At 44.1% G+C, this 18,279-nt stretch overlaps 1 protein-coding gene across 1 annotated transcript in view; it reads right to left on the reverse strand.

Annotated features, from left to right (window-relative positions):
- STAT4 (signal transducer and activator of transcription 4) overlaps positions 1–18,279 on the reverse strand; it is an 836,765-nt gene that overhangs the window by 333,330 nt on the left and 485,156 nt on the right. Inside the window, exons 14-15 of the mRNA XM_086955386.1 lie at positions 16,417–16,461; positions 14,309–14,392 (exon numbers count right to left, since the gene is read on the reverse strand). Coding sequence (XP_086811512.1) covers positions 14,309–14,392; positions 16,417–16,461 — 129 coding nt within the window. The remainder of the gene's footprint in view (positions 1–14,308; positions 14,393–16,416; positions 16,462–18,279) is intronic.

The raw sequence follows: 18,279 nt of genomic DNA on the forward strand, positions 1-18,279 counted from the left end.
TTGGCAGCATTTTGAAAGGAAACAGAAAGAGCCGTTCTCCTAGTGAGTTTCACATTGTTACATTTAGGAAGAATGTTGAAGAGTAGTATGTGGAAAATCTGAAGCCATTTTTCTACAAACTCTCAATCAGACTTGGATGGAAAAAAAAAACCTGAAGAATGTACAAACTGAAAACCAATTTTTGTCTGTATAGCACCAACAGTAACGCTTGAGTCAGCTTTGTGTCAAGCCGCCATTTTCATTCAATCAATAGCGTCCCCCTGCACACATTCAGGGACCTGGTCGTGTCTTCAGATGAAACGGATTATAGGAAAAGAAGCAGAAAGGAAAAGGAAAAAAGTTCCGCCGGACCTAGTGAAGCTGCAGCAGGTGCAAATAAGCTTCAGACAGTCTTACAAGCACTGCTCAGAACTCTCAACTGAGGCACTCAACATCCAGGACTTGCCATTCGGATCTTGGCGCCTTGTGCTGGTTCCGACCTATTCACACATCGGTCCACTACTGACATCACCTCATAAGCCAACGGGGCACCCCACGCCGACTTTCGGCACAGCATTGTAGGATGGCCACACCAGTGCGGCAACTTGCTGGACACAACATCGGGGCCATCCAGATCTCGGCGCGTTCGACTCACTGTACCGCAACAGTGACCGCAACTCAGCTGGACACGCCGTCTTTCGGCGCAGCATTGTAGGATGGCCACACCAGTGCGGCAATTTGCTGGACACCACCTCGGTGCCATCCGGATCTCGGCGCGTTCGAGTCACTGTACCGCAACAGTGACCGCAATTCAGCTGGACACGCCGTCTTTCGGCGCAGCATTGTAGGATGGCCACACCAGTGCGGCAATTTGCTGGACACCACCTCGGTGCCATCCGGATCTCGGCGCGTTCGAGTCACTGTACCGCAACAGTGACCGCAACTCAGCTGGACACGCCGTCTTTCGGCGCAGCATTGTAGGATGGCCACACCAGTGCGGCAATTTGCTGGACACCACCTCGGTGCCATCCGGATCTCGGCGCGTTCGAGTCACTGTACCGCAACAGTGACCGCAACTCAGCTGGACACGCCGTCTTTCGGCGCAGCATTGTAGGATGGCCACACCAGTGCGGCAATTTGCTGGACACCACCTCGGTACCATCCGGATCTCAGCCCGTTGTGCTGCCTTCGGCCTATTCGCACATCGGTCCGCTACTGACGCCGCCTCACGTGCCAACGGATTTTCTACACTTTTTGTAGCCCTATGCCGCATAACAGGTCATGTGACTTGTTTATAAAACTTTTCATTGGTTCATTTTACTTTTGGTTTCCTAAAGATGGAAGGCTTGGTCATATGACCTAAAAATAACACTTTTCATTGGTTTAGAACATTTTTTTTTCCCAAACGATGAAAGCCCCACCTTGTTTCTGGATCATTCAGACTGAAGCTGGCGTCAGCATGAGAGCACCACCATCTCGTGGCTCCGTCGTGGTCATTCTGCGAGCAATCATGGCAGCCGCTCCCCACCGGAAGCCTGCGGGAGTCGGGGGCCCCCAAGACTTTTATAGAATCTTCACGGCTGAGGGGACGCTTTTCGAGAATGGAGCCCAAGCCCTAGCAGGCAAGCGTCCGAGTTCCAAAGTGTCCCAGGGCCATTTCAGTGGACCAGGCCTAAAACCGAGGAGCCGTCCGCCATTTTAAGAGCCATGTGGCAGCCGCCTATCGCTGCACTGCAAGAGTGGGAGCAACTCAACAACATGGTGAGCGAGACGCTGTAGCCGCAAGAGCGGGCGCAACTCAGCTAGATGGCCGCCACCTGGGGAGGCCCGTTCACGCCGCCTCCCCCACGCCCCCCCCCCCCCGGGCCGCCGCACGCCAATTTTCGGAGCAGCATTGTAGGATACCAAAACCAGTGCGGCAGTTTACTGGACATCACCTGGGTGCCTGTCGTACATGTTGTGTCAGCCATGTGACACTGGACACAGACCGCTACTGACGAGGCCTCCCCCCGCACCACCCGGGACGCCCCACGCTGTTTTTCTGTGCTGCATTGTAGGATCCCTAAACCAGTGCGGCACCCAGGCGACATCACCTGGGTGCCGTCCAGAACTCTGCACGTTGTGCTGCCTTGGGACTATTCGCACAAAAGACAGCTTCTAACCATTGTTGCTTTTTGTGTTGAGAAATGTTTAAATGTTTTTAGTTTTTGTTCCGTTCGTTAAAGTTAATAGTTAATAAAGTTTTATAACCTTACTTTGTTGGAGTGTTATCTATTTTTTTTAAAACGGGTGAATGGGGCCTTGAATCGGGTTATTGTCATGTGTGGGCTTTGGAAGTGTGCTGCTGCAGGATCGGACATTTCAAACTCAAATGCACGTTCTTTTTCTTACCTTTCCGAAGCATGGAGCGCAATAGCAAGCAGAGAAAGGGTGATGCACGTGTTGAACACTACCTGACCTGGCAAGTTGCTGGCAGTGCCCCCCCGCCCGCTCCTGAAAGAGGGCACACACACACACCGCCGCTCCGAGTACTTCACAAATCTTTAAAAGACCATGCGCTTGTTCATGAGGCTTAAATGGTTTATCACCTCTTCTAGAACCCCTGCATCGACCCTCTGACGTTTCCTGGAAAAATTACCATGTAACACAATACCAAGCCCTGTCAGCTGAAACCCCCAAGGAATCGTGGGGCATATTATCAAGGGGGTTTATCTCCGCTTTTTTGGCTTTAAAAGCCTTGAAAGCGGAGATAAAATTATCTCCCTATTACCAAGCTGTCGCTAACACCAGTTAGTGACAGCTAAAAGGAGATAGCGACCATCTTGGGCCCCGCTTTGCATGTCAGTGATACTTATCACTAATGACATGCTAAGTGGCGTGCCAAGATGTTAGCGACTGGAAACAGTCCCTAACATCGCTACCTTCTATTACCAACTTTTGGAGATATTCGCGCTAAGCGCGAATATCTCCAAAATCTAACACCTGCCCTGAGCAGTTCTTAGCCATGTTATCCAATGGGAGGTGGATAACATGGCTAAGAGCATTTGCTCGATAATACATGAATATCGCTGACTTTTCTGCGATAATAGCAAGGTTTATCTGCGATAAAAATCGCCGATGTGCGGCGATAATTTTTGTCTCTAAACAAAAATTATCTCCCTATTACCAAGCTGTCGCTAACACCAGTTACTGACAGCTAAAAGGAGATAGCGACCATCTTGGGCCCCGCTTTGCATGTCAGTGATACTTATCACTAATGACATGCTAAGTGGCGTGCCAAGATGTTAGCGACTGGAAACAGTCCCTAACATCGCTACCTTCTATTACCAACTTTTGGAGATATTCGCGCTAAGCGCGAATATCTCCAAAATCTAACACCTGCCCTGAGCAGTTCTTAGCCATGTTATCCAATGGGAGGTGGATAACATGGCTAAGAGCATTTGCTCGATAATACATGAATATCGCTGACTTTTCTGCGATAATAGCAAGGTTTATCTGCGATAAAAATCGCCGATGTGCGGCGATAATTTTTGTCTCTAAACAAGTTAGAGACAAAAATTATCGCTAGTTGTTCGTAATATGCCCCCGTGTTTTTGCTTGCAGAAATCGGGAGGCGGGAGACTAGCACTGAAATCAGTAGTCACACGCCTGAATCGGGAGGGTTGGCATGTCTGAATTCTCTACAGCTGGGGCCATAAACTACATCCGCAGGGGTAGGTGATAGCCTGGGACCAGCCTGGCATCTAAAATGGCTGCCGTGCACGACAAAATTGTGGCATTGGAAAAAAGGCAAGATGGCGCAGCCGCTGGAAGAGATGTATCAACATATATCAGCCTCCTCAGCCACCCTCAGGAAACATAGGGGATTAGGATACGTCTCCCGCACCCACTTATACCTAGTAATTTAATTAACGAAGCACAAAATGGCGAATTCCCGTTTCGCTACCAGTTTGCGGCCCAGTTCGCGGCCCGTGAAGCGCTTCTACCGTGAAAAATCATTTTTTTTTTATTTTCCCCACGGGACCCTTTAATAACCCCAACAACATTCCTAGGGGGTCAAGAGGGGGATACCTTGCCCCCTTTCATTAAATTCCCCTTTCGTTTTTCACCTCTTCTTCTCTCTCGATCCTACCGAGAGACAAGATGGCGGCCGCTCCGGACTGTTTAGAATGTTGACAGACACCGGAGAGCCAATCAGCTTTCTGCGCGCAAAGTTCCGATAAGCGAAAAGTAAGCGGACCGGATCGCTGCCCGGAGCGCTGTTACAGATATATATCTTGATTTAAACGTTAATTTCTCAAAATCCACTGAAGCACATATATTGAGACCTAGCAAAGGCACATCGGGCTAACAGTCCCTACAATTTTGCCAAGTTTCGTGCAAATCCATTCAGCCGTTCGAGCTAAAAGTGAGTCCAACCGCCCTATGGAAAACTCAATGCAAAAAACGCGTTTTGGGACCCCCCTTTTTTCTCAGCCCCCCCTTGACGAAACCCCTCCAAATTTTCAGGGGCTGCTCAGAAACAAAATGTGCCATTTTCCTGAAAATTTCAGCCGATTCCGTCCACAAACGCAAAAGTTATTAGACATAGAATTTTCAGAAATCCCATAGGGAATTAATCCTAACTATATATACCTACTGGCGATAGCCAGTAGGTAATATATATATATATATATATATATATATATATATATATATATATATATATATATATATATATATATATATATATATATATATATATATATATATATATATATATATATATATATATATATATATATATATATATATATATTACCTACTGGCGATAGCCAGTAGGTATATATAGTTAGGATTATTTCTCTATGGAACTTTTGAAAATTCTATGTCTAATAACTTTGGCGTTTGTGGACGGAATCGGCTGAAATTTTCAGGAAAATGGCACATTTTGTTTCTGAGCAGCCCTTAAAAATTTGGGGGGGTTTCGTCAAGGGGGGGCTGAGAAAAAAGGGGGGTCCCAAAACGCATTTTTCCCATGTTAATTTCCATAGGGCGTTTGGCCTCACTTTTAGTTCGAACGGCTGAATGGATTTGCACGAAACTTGGCAAAATTGTAGGGACTGTTAGCCCGATGTGCCTTTGCTGGGTCTCAATATATGTGCTCCAGTGGATTTTGAGAAATTAACGTTTTAAAAAAATTATATATCTGTGACAGCGTCCCAGATAGCGCTCCAGATCGCGTACTTTTTGCGTCACGGAGCTTTGCGAAGCGATGCTGATTGGCTCTCCGGTGTCTGTCAACATTCTAAACAGTCCGGTGCGGCCGCCATCTTGTCTCTCGGTAGGATCGAGAGACAAGAAGAGGTGAAAAACGAAGGGGGAATTTAATGAAAGGGGGCAAGGTAGACCCCTCTTGACCCCCTAGGAATGATGTTGGGGTTATTAAAGGGTCCCGTGGGGAAAATAAAAAAAAATTGATTTTTCACGGTAGAAGCGCTTCTCGGTTCGCGAACCGGGTCGCAAACTAACGGCTGAATGGATTTGCACGAAACTTGGCAAAATTATAGGGACTGTTAGCCCGATGTGCCTTTGCTGGGTCTCAATATATGTGCTCCAGTGGATTTTGAGAAATTAACGTTTATAAAACAGATATATCTGTGACAGCGTCCCAGATAGCGCTCCAGATCGCGTACTTTTCGCGTAACGGAGCTTTGCGTAGCGAAGCTGATTGGGTCTTCGGTGTCTGTCAACATTCTAAACAGTCCGGTGCGGCCGCCATCTTGTCTGTCGGTAGGATCGAGAGACAAGAGGAGGAGAAAAACGAAGGGGGAATTTAATGAAAGGGGGCTAGGTAGACCCCTCTTGACCCCCTAGGAATGATGTTGGGGTTATTAAAGGGTCCCGTGGGGCAAATAATAAAGATTTGATTTTTCGCGGTAGAAGCGCTTCTCGGTTCGCAAACCGGGTCGCAAACTGGTAGCGAAACGTGAATTCGCCATTTTGTGTTTCGATTTAATTAAATTACTAGGTATAAGGGGGTATGGGAGACGTATCCTGACCCCTTTTGTTTTCTGAGGGTGGCTGAGGAGGCTCATATATGTTGATACATGTCTTCCAGCGGCTGTGCGTGAGCGTTTGTTTTTTTTGCTGCGTGACGTCTGTTAACGTTCGATTCGATGGAAATCAGGAACTGTTGACCGCCATTTTGTCACTGCGAGTAAATATTTTGTTAAAAATAATTGTTATAAATTAATCCTTATTGATAAACATTGTCTGCGCCATCTTGTCTTTTTTGCAATGCCACACTTTTGTTGAGCACGGCAGCCATTTTAGATGCTTTGACCAGACCCACTCTCTGCACGCCGCCGATCCTCAGCATGGCTCTCCACCCTCGCAAGCATCTCCCCCACGCACTGGTCACCCCCGCTCTCTCTCTCATGCATGGGCCAGAAACCTCCTCCCATGTGCGCTGCTCTTCCCTGAGAATCACACCCTGTGCCCGCCCGACACCACCCTTTCACCCTATTCACTACCGCACCCTCTGACACTCCTCTTCCTCTGTGTCCGATTGTCCAGGCCCGTCCCAGGCTATCACCTAGCCCTGCAGATGTAGTTTATGGCCTCAACTGTAAAGAATCACCCCTCTTCAAAGAAGTTACAGTAGATCAAGGCCCCCACCCGATGAGATCCGTCACACAACACGTGTTCCTGCAATCTGATAACCATCCTGTATTGTGATTGGAGAGGGGATTCTCACTGTGAGGGTGTGTGGGACCGAGCCTGAAGCGGAAGATTCCAGGGATGCCTTTTTGTACATCAAAGTCTTCACAATTATGTGTCACATTAAAAATATATAGCACTCCAACAAAGTAGAAGGAAAATAACACTTTAATAACTTATAAATATATACATCGCAACAAAAACAGTAAACACCTTAAAACATTTTTTATCAAAACAGAAGCAACAATGGTCAGTAGCGGTCTGTTGTGCGAATAGTCCCAAGGCAGCATATTTACATAGAGTGGTGCTGTGTAGGACATTCTGAATGGAAATTAACCAGAACTATAACCATCATGTTTCATTTGTGTAATCGTTTTCTGAACATGTACATTAAAAAACTAAAAGAAATGCCAAGAACGTCCCATGTGAAAGTGAATTTTATCTGGCAATTTTTTTCTTTTCCTTCTCATGAAAAGAAAGTTAAAGCCAGGTTCGTTACCTGCCTCATCTGCAAAAAAAAAACTCTCGAGAGGGACCGAAAAAAAATATAGCTATGGTAATCATACCATGCATCGGCACATGGAGAGGTGGCACCCTCTTAATTATTCTAAAGCACAACTTCGAGATTTGGGGGATAACCCCCGACCGGCAAAAACATCCACCAATGACTTAGCAATAAGTGAGTCAGAGGCAAGGGAAACGGTCCCAAATCTGCAAAAGAACTTTGGGCAGATGAGATTGACTTGTGTAGCATGTGGAAAATTAATTTCATGCGGAGAGATCAGTATTACTTCAATAAATACAGTAATCAATGATGCATTAGAACTTAATATCAATTCATTTTCCGAACGTGTAATCAGTACCTGTCCCATGTCAATTCATTGTTCGAACGTATAATCAATACCCATCCCGGATCAATTCAATGTCCGAACATATAATCAGTAAAAAGTGCGACAAGTGCAACAATATCATATCGATAATTCATTGTGAGCAAGTACCAAAAGTGTCGACAATTCTAACCTTCAATAAATACAGTAAACAATGATGCATTAGAACTTAATATCAATTCATTGTCCGAATGTGTAATCAGTACAAGTCCCATGTCAATTTATTGTTCGAACGTATAATCAATACCCATCCCGGATCAATTCATTGTCCGAACATATAATCAGTCTTATCCCATATCAATTCATGTGCTAAAAACTGCATACATATCTCATGATATCAAGGCTGAGCAATCGGGGCACAACAGTTTCATTTGTACCGGAGCCATTTTGGGTGAGGTCAGGAAGGTCCAAGTATAGTCAAAATGTCTCCACCAACTCGTGGTTGGACCGGGACCTCTTTCGGCAGTCCAAAAGTTTTAGTTGAAGGGTAGTAGAGGGGACTGGCGACATGAACCATCAGTCAAAGAGGGGTGGGAGGCAAAAATCTCTCCTACCGGGTCATACTGGTTTCCCACCGGAACTGATCAAGTTGGTAGTCTTGCAGGATTTTGGTGATTTCAAGACTGAGGCCGGCACCGGCATGATCGCGCCGACGTCCCGCGGCTACGTCGTGGTCGTTCCGTGGGTGATCATGGCAGTCATTCCCCATCGGGGGTCGGCGGCCCCCGTGGCTCTTATAGAATCTTCAAAGTTGAGGAGAACGTTTCTGGATGCAGGACTCATTTTCTAGTTGAACTCAGAAGCGCCGTTGCACCGCAACAGTGGACGAGACCCCCGCTGGGTGAGCGGAGCATCAATGCTTCGCAATAGTGGACGAGACCTTTTGTCGGGTGAGTGCAGCGTCGCTGCATCCCAAGAGTGGAGGAACCCTTTTGTTGGGTGAGTGGAGCGTCGCTGCATCGCAAGAGTGGAGGAACCCTTTTGTTGGGTGAGTGGAGCGTCGCTGCATCGCAAGAGTGGAGGAACCCTTTTGTTGGGCGAGTGGAGCGTCGCTGTATCGCAAGAGTGGAGGAACCCTTTTGTTGGGTGAGTGGAGCGTTGGGGGTGCAGCTGAGGGGCCCCCACCTGGGGGGGTGGGAGAGGCTCGTTCGCGCCACCTCTCCCTCCCAGCGCACCCCACGCCGTCACCTGGCGTTGATATCCGTGATGTCCGGACCAGGCGATAAGAGGGGGGGGGTCAGAGGCAGAGGCAAGACATCCCCCCCGTGGCCTGCAGGGCGCCGCTTCAGGTCCGAACGGGGAGCTCATATCATGCCGGGGCCAGACCAGGAGATACGAGGGGAGGGGGGGGGGTCGGTGGCATGTGCAAGACATCCCCCCCCGTTGTCGTAGCCATTATTGAACAAAGAAGAGGGATCCCGTCGGCCTCGGCTCCTCTCCTGGCCCACCTTACGCGACGCCCTCCCCGGCCGACGGCCTCGTCTTCCGAATGGGCGTAGCCGCGAACCTGTTGCACTTCGGGAGTTTCCGGAATGGGGGTAGGTATCTGCTGATTTGTATCTATTTCATGTTACCGTTATTGGGCGTGGCGGGCGGTGGGACAGACATGCTTGGAGCAGTGGTGGGGTGGCGGAGCCTAGCTACATTGTGGCTGCCGTAACGTCAAGCTTGGCTTCTTTCACCACTTTCATGTTTCTTATTTCTAGCGAAGTCAAAAACAAATCAGAGGCCTACTGATTTTGTTCGATTTCTTTCCCTTCCTTTTCAAGTGTGTTTCATGCTAAAGTTTCTGTTTAACAGGATACAGGGATTACTTCGTATTTTACATATGTCTTCTTTATTAGGGGTTCTCTCCGGTTGAGTCAGATGATGTACCTCTAATAAATGGTCCAGGTGGAACTAGTTTCTCAATCAGTGGGGAGTAGATGGGCATGACAGATTACAACGGGGGACAAAGGTCCGCATTACCCACCCTTCACTACTTGCAAAGACTAGACAGAATATTTCTATTCCACGTTATTTGCAAACAGAGAGTACCTCGAAAGAACTATTCCTTGAACAATAAATGTCCAGCCAATCAATCAATCAGGCATGACGGATTACAACGGGGGACAAAAGTCTGCATTACCTATCCTTCACTATCTGCAAAGGGAGACAGAATATTTCTATTCTTCTCTGTTTGTAGACAGGGAATATCTCAAACAGCAATAATCGATAAAAAAATTAGTAGGATTATAACACTTTAATAACTTATAAATATATACATCGCAACAAAAACAGTAAACACCTTAAAACATTTTTTATTAAAACAGAAGCAACAATGACAACTAACAGTAGTGATATCCTGGGCGGGTGATCGAACTGGGATTGTTAATGGAAAAAGATCTACAGAGAAAACTATTGGTGAATTATACTTCTCCGGAAATTTAAAACTCACAAATGTTTTATTTGTGTAATCGTTTCAGGTCAAACGGATTGTGGGACAATGTTCACAATGGAAGAGTCACCAAAAGGCATTTGGATCGATGTTGCAGCAGGCTGCCATGTATATAGTTATTTAATAAAACGTTTTACCCTGTTACTTTGCTGGTGTGTTGTATATATTTATAATATTTGCATAGGGTTTGTCGTTATTTTGGGTGGGGTGGGGTGGGCGGCGGAGTCGAGCTGTCTTGCAGCCATCATGGTGTGGAGCTAAGTTCATCTTACTAGTTTCGTATTTCTCATGAGGGGTTGTTCTTAATGTTTCTATTTTAGCGAGGTCAAAAACAGATCCCATTAGTGGCCTACTGATTTTGCTCGATTCCTTTTGTTTTTTTAAACGATTTTTCACTATCTGCAAAGACTAAACAGAGTATTGCGACTCTGTGCTTGTTTGTAAATACAGAATGAACCAAAGAGAACCAATTCTAAAACAGTAAATGCTTGGATAGCAATCAATCAAATAGAGAGAGAAGCAGGCACGACGGATTACAACGGGGGCAAAGGCCTGCGTTAACTACCCTTCACTATCTGCAAAGAGAGAGTACTGCCAAGAGAAAAGAGGGGGGAGAGGGGGGGCAGCGTTCAAAGCACATCAGCGTGCATAAACACGAAAATGTTTTTACCTATCATGTACTTGACATTTGACAGCATTTGATATTTGGTATTAAAAAACCATTGAAATTCACTGAAAAAACCATAGGTTATAGACCATATATAGTTAGGGATTAGCATTTACAAAACCTTATTTTACTCGCATAAAACCATTGAAATTCGCATATATAGTTAGTTGCGCTAACTATATATCGCGCACCCGCAATCCACTGCTGATGATGTCACATATTACATCATTCATGACATGGTCAGTGACATCACTGATGACATCACTGATGACATCTCAAATGACATCACTGATGACATCTCATTTGACATTACTGATCACATCACTGATGACATCATTCATGTGATTATACGATGAACCTCTTCAGACTCTGATATAACCTTAGATACACTCAGTGTAAACAGACACTCACAGACTGTCACTCATCCATGGAGTTACTCACACACCTAGTCAGTCATGCAAAGAATCAATCACACCTCCATTTCCTCAACTATACAGTTATGCACATCTTACTTATTCGAACATATACTAACACATATTTACTCTTTTATACAATCCCTGATACAAGTTCACAATGATCCATACAGCCACTCACACATTCACTGGCTCTTATGCACAGTAATTTATATATATGAACTCTCACATGTACTGTGTTTTACATATGTACTTACTTTGACATGTAGCACTGAGATATCCATTCACTCACCAATACGCTCGTACACAGTCAACCACCCATACAGCTGTTTCCACATGCAGTTTTGAACCCATAGATCTAGTGAATCAACTGTTCGCACATGTATGCACAGAGTCACACACCTCCCAGCCACCCCCACACACACACTCACTCTCCCATACAAATACTTGGACAACCAATCAATAACCCATACAGTTACTCATATAGCTACTGATCAACACATGCAGCAGTTTGTAGAACAACAGATATAATGATGCACAAATTAAGATAGTTTAGTCACTAACCCATGCACTCAGTGAGACACATTTAATCACTCTCTCATACAGTCAGTCATGCACCTACTAAATCCTTCATCCAGACACTTATACATCCACTCATTCTTCAATATGTAAGACATATTTTAACTTTACAGAAACAGACAGCCACTGGATGATGTCATCAGTGATGTCACTGACCATGTCATGAATGATGTAATATGTGACATCATCAGCAGTGGATTGCGGGTGCGCGATATATAGTTAGCGCAACTAACTATATATGCGAATTTCAATGGTTTTATGCGAGTAAAATAAGGTTTTGTAAATGCTAATCCCTAACTATATATGGTCTATAACCTATGGTTTTTTCAGTGAATATATATATATATATATATATACACACACATATATACTCACACACACATATATGTATTATACACAGGCTTTTATAAATGTTACGCATAGAACCTGGAGCCTTGCTATGCTATAGGTTCCTAACAGCTATTCTAACTTCTTTAGATGAAATAGGTGATTTGGGTAGGGCAAAACCTATAAAATCGTCTTGTAGGAAGGAGAAAGCGAGTAGGTAATCATCTCGGAGTTTGGATTTTCAGATCTGGGAGTAGTAGTATTTTTAATAGAAGATGTGGAAAGCTCTGCAATCTATTTAGTATATTGGTGCTCCATCCTTGTTGTAACTCTTTGGTGGTGTGAATGTGGTTCCACATCTGGATTTTTCTGAGTTTATGTGCTAAAATCTTGTCAGCTCTGTCACCTTTTTCTTAATATTTCTGATTTGTGGAAAATGTCTTCCAACAATAGCTTTCAACAACAGCTGTTCCAATTCACCCTTATGTTTTCTCTGTATGTCTCTGGGAGTGGTCTTTTTTGTGTTGAGACCCTACTTATTGGAGTATGTCTTCTTTTGTTTGGCTAATCTCTTGAAGCTGTCTGTATTATAGATTAAGTTGTACTTAATTACTGCCTTAGCTGTGTCATAGTTTATGTCCCAGATAGCTTCATATGTATTTATTTTATTTTATTTTAGTGTTTTATCGAGCGCGAACTAGACCCGAAAGGGTATCAGAGCGCTTTACAGGATTGACAAGTGGTATACAAAAGTTTCGGGAGGGGTGATTACATTTGGGATAAAAACAGGTAGATGCATTATACAAGAAACAAGCGGTCTCAAATGTAAATGTAAATGTAAATGTATGAAGCTTATATAGCGCATGACTTACCCTGGGGCATTGCTTAGGGAACCCGTCCTGGTATTCCCCTGTGAGATAACCCTGGCAGGGTATCCACAAGGTGAAAGCCAGGCATCCCACCGCGAGGGGCCGATGTGGAGATTAAGCAAGCTATTGCCCAGAGTCGCAGAGTGTGAACCCGTGAGTCGAGAAGGCACCGGAGCGAGAATTATCGAGTCCGTGGAATTATTGAGCCCAAGACCCGCCGAGGCAGGGAATTGAACCCTGGTCCAGGGCCGAACTCAAGCTCCAGGTCTGCTGCCTCTAACCCCTGAGCCACACTTCTCCACTCAAATCCAGGGTGGGATGCCCAGATGTGCCGGGTGGATATCATCTGGAAAAATCATGGTGAGTCCCTAATAGGAGGTAGAACAAAGTTGCTGAGGTGATTGTAATGCAAGAGTTAGGAGAGGACATTGCTCATTAGGAAGGTTTTGTCCTCCTTTTTAATGCGTGCCAGAGACAGAATTCTTCTAATGGCGGGTGGGAGTGAGTTCCATATTCTTGGTGCAGCCCCAGGGAAGGCCCGATTGTACTTTTTTTCCCACAAGCGTGCTCGAGAGGAAGCCAGTTTAGAGTTTTAAGGTTTAGAGGTCTTAATTGTCATTTCCTTGAAATAATGTTCTGTTTATTTTATGGAAGTTCATTGAGTTACTTCTCAAAGGCAATTTTATTCATAATCCAGGTTTTGCAGAGGGGGCTTGTGGGCAGTGCTATACTAAAGGTTAGTCGCACCAGTGCATGGTATCACATTACGTCCAAACCTATGGAGGTGCGTGTAATGGAGGATGTTATTGATGTCCATGCTAGAGAGAAATATTTACTTGTAATCATCCTATGTGATATAGAGAGGACTTTAAATGACTGTGATAAAATAGTTTTACTATAGGTTTAGATCCTAGTCACATCCATCAGTATTTACCTTTTTGACCACTATATTCTTTGGTTTTTATTTTTCTACCGATTCAATTTCAGGGAAACAATGTTTTCAAGTCTCTGAATTTGTGTACAAATGTATTTCATACTGCAGAGACTGGAAGTGGGCACTCTTTTCTGCTTCTCATTTTGACATGGTGAAGACTGTAGAGTGTTTCTAAACGTGGAGCTGCCAACTTATGTTGTGTGTAAAGGGATACTTTGATGTACCACGTCTTTAGAAGAAGGAAAGAATTTTTAAAAACACTGGTGAAGTGAGTCAGGTTTTCAGACAAACTCTCATACATCAAGACTCAAAAGAGTCATAACTTTAACCTTCTTCCTATACTATTTGGTGACATGATTCTTCAAAAAAAACAAAAATGACATAATTAGTAAGATCATTGATAAACTTAGCACTTTATTTCATACATTCATATGGTTCAATAAAAGCATAATTCAGATACTTGTGAAAAGTTGCATATTTGCCTTCAAACACATGATGATTAAAGGGCACTTACTTCTAGATCAATGGTCAATCCATAGAGTTGAACTTGTGTTTCAAAACTTATAGAGTGAAGTTCATCAGTCACAAAATGAGGACCCTGAGGAATACATTGCAAATGTGAATTAATGCTATCCAAATAATATATGTACACCCACTTTAGTGGCACCATTATGATCCATATGACACTTATGTATGCAGGTCTTCATTTTACAGATCAGATGAGCAAATCAGAAAACTCTGAGGCTGAGTCGAATTTAAGATGACTAAGACATTCAGTGAATCACCACAAACTGCAAGCCATTGTACGTCAACAAACTCCGATCTAATAATTCTCACTGTCACTTGACCATCAGCGAATGGGTGACTATTATTTACTGCTTCCAGAAACAACGACATGGTCTAAAAGTTAGCTAGAACTTTAATACACTGTGATGTTGTTTACCTCTCTTTTCTTTATCCTAAGTGATTACATTAATAGTTAAGTATCCTCTGTTCTAGCTATCCATTCACTTTTTTTTGCTGCAAAGCATTAACATGTATACCCTACCCAACCTCGTTGAGTTGTGCACAAGACCGCGCTTCCACGACCTAAAATACTTGTCTCTTTTTCCATTCCATACGTTTTCCTACGTATCTCTCAGTCAGATAAAAAAGCTAGTGGCATATCTGTGACACTATGTTAACATTGATGTATCAGTGACATTTTTCCATAGGATCTATTCAATCTCTAACGAAGAGAAGCAAGGACAATCATTCACTCTGTAAATCAGTTACGTTATGCATATTTTGTCTTATTCCTTCTAGGGACTGTTTGTACTGCTAAATAAATGTATATTTTGCTGCTTATAAATAATCTAAGGAATTCCATTAAAGGAACCTCTCTTTAGTCAGCATGGGTTGTAGAAAGTCCTTTTGATTCGTTCCTGTGAATTCACACAGAACTCAATATTCTTTTTAAGCTAGAACCACGTTAAAATGTAAGTTTTTGTATTTATTTTTACATTGAAGAATTTTATAAGGCACTACTTGTCAGTTTTTGGCTACTTCAGAGAGAGGTAGGAAGAGAGCAACACCTTAGCAGGAGGATTTGTCCAGACAGATATGTAATATCAGATTTAGGACGAGGACATTCCAGTGTTCAGGGGCCTAATTCACAGAGGTATGTTCGGATGTAAGCGTATATTTATAGCTGAAAATACCCAATTTACGCCTGCTAGGAATTCACCAAAGGATTCCTATAAGGCATAAATGGACTTCTCCACCAGAAATGTGGAAAAATATGCAGTAGTACATCTAAATACAAGGGATGGGAAGGTGGTCTTTACCGATTAAGTATATGAATGCCCACAATCAAATACATTGATCTGACATATATCTGATCCCTCTTTTTCTACCTTGGAATTGGTTGAAAAGATACTCCAACCAATGGCTCGAAGAACTCCCTTCCAGGGTAGTAAAAGGTATGAGGTAACGCAACGTTTAGTGGTAGTGTTAGTGAAGGATGTTCTCTGCAAGGAGAAATGTTTCTCACTAAGAAACAAAATTGCATTTGCACAGTGGGTTTCATTGTTCCTGGCAGGAAAGCCTACAAGACATGTCGCATGACATTCTTGATTAGAGGCTTTGAAACCTATGCTTGGTTCAGCTTTAGAGGCGCGCTTCTAAGAATGTTTGTGAAATACAAATAAAAATAAAACATAAAGGTACGTTCAAGATCAGATGTATATTCTGCACTTTTGTGTATCAGGTCATAGGCTATTGCATGCCCAAGGATTTTATTTTGTGTTCAATCTATCCCAAATGATCAATAGATTATTTGATGGGTACATACTGAGCAGTGGGATCTGGTTGGGGCACAGTGAGCATAGGTAAATTAGGCATGTGTCCATATACAAGTATCTCTTATCTTACATGGTTGTTAAGAAAGTGACTCACCTACATCCGGTACTATGCCTTAGCAGCCTGCCTCTCTTACATTTATGTTATGTCAAAGTATGAGCCATGAGGTATTTCTGATTGTGTACTTATTGTATCTGTATGTAGACTATAAATTACAATGAAAAGACATTCTAGGCTGACATAGAGCATGAAGAACGAGAGCAAAACTGTGAAAACTCATACCTCATTTCCCTGTTTTCCAGCACTGGACTTGTTTTCTTTGGTTTTCTGAAAGAATATAAATTAAAATTAACACAAATAATAGGTTTACACATAATGTAGATAAAGAAACATATTTGAATTTATTATAAATGTGGTACTGAAAACTTGAAAATCGTGCTTCTCTGTTTACCCCAGGACAGGTGCAACCTGGCCACTAAATCGAAGTGCAAGATATGTCTGTCTGTTTCATCATTGTGTCTCAATTCTTGACTGGGGTGGCCCACTTTAAAAAACCAAAAAAGTACTTTACATTATTGCCATTTCACACATAGACCCAGATAATAAGGGTGGAGTAAATACTTATACAAAGGGTGTTGTGGAAATACAACAGTATTTAGAGTTGTGGATGGGTATGGGGAATTGAAATTAAAGTGGGAATCTTATTTACTGCACTTGGTTCCCAAGTATTGGCGTATTTCTGTGACATTCCCAGCTGTAAAATGTAACCATTATGTAGCTGGGGAAACTGACACGTGCCCGAACGAAAGAGGAATGTTTGCGGCAGGTTAGCCGTCTAGCGCTATACAGCAGCGCAGTACCGCAGGTCTCCACTTGACCACTTCCGGGTGACACCATTAAGTACCCGAAGGATTCCTAACACCGGCGCTTCTGATACTGCTTGGGACGCTGGTGCGGGCGCAGGCACAGTTTTCGAGACTAGCATGGTGAGTGCTGGAGCGTGTTACCGCTTCTCTTCCTTGCTCGGAGACAGCACGGTAAGCGCTGGAGCACAACACCGTACCTTGCCCTGCATTTCACCTCTAAGTGATGGAGCGCGTTACCGCTTCCCTTCTTTGCTCGGAGACAGCACGGTCAGCGCTGGAGCGCAACACCGTACTTTGCCCTGCTACAGGGGCGGCTCTAGGGTCATGGTGGCCCTGGGCAGGGAGCGTAGGTAGGGGGCCCGGAAGAGGGGGTCCGGGTGGGGCAGAGAGTGGAGGCCAGTAAAGAGGGGGGGGGGTCAGGGTGTTTAGAAGTGGAACTGAGCCGGAGGCCCCCAAATCCCTGCCAGGGGCCGCCACACAAATATGTATCCATCCTCAGAGGATAAATATATTAAGGATATATATTGGTGTGGTGGCCCCTGGAGTTTGGTGGCCCTGTGCAGGTGCACAGCTTGCACATGCCTAAGGCCGGCTCTGCCTGCTATTCCCCAGAAAGCGCTGGAGCACGTTACCGCTTTCCTTTCCTTTGTCCTCGGACAGCACGGTGAGCGCTGGAGCGCAACACTGTGCCCTTGCCCTGCTTTTTGCATCATCTCTAGTCCTACCTTTCCCCGGGGAGCGCAGGAGCGCATTACCATTTCTCCTTGTTTTTCAAACAACACCGGTCAGTGCATCATTGTTTCCTAATGGTGAGCGCAGGAGCGCGTCGCCATTCATGACCCTGTTTATTCCCGGTAAACGCAGGAGCGTGTTACCGTTTCATGCCCTGATTCTTATTTCCTCGCTGAGAGCAGGAGCGCTTCACCTATACTTCCTTGCCTTATATACCGGATACCAAGCGCAGGAGCGCATTGTTACTTTCTTCTTACCACGTTCAGGGATTACCTGGACTCTTCCTTTCCATCAGGTGACTATGGTTTCAATATATCTTCCTGTTCAGTGAACGCACGAAAAATAGTGTGCATACTGTTTATTACAGCTGGTAATTGTTTGTGGGTTATCCTTCTTTCAGGTTCCAAGGCAGGCTTAAGAGTAGATTCTTAGCTTCAATTTCCTTCCTTCAATACCACTTTTGCTGGTAACTATGAATACAAAAAGTATCAATTTTTCCCATGTACTACATCCACCTATCAAACCTTCATATGTAACTATCACTGTT

The sequence above is a fragment of the Lissotriton vulgaris genome, chromosome 2_1 (genome assembly GCF_964263255.1).
Source record: "Lissotriton vulgaris chromosome 2_1, aLisVul1.2, whole genome shotgun sequence".
Classification (NCBI taxonomy): domain Eukaryota; kingdom Metazoa; phylum Chordata; class Amphibia; order Caudata; family Salamandridae; genus Lissotriton; species Lissotriton vulgaris.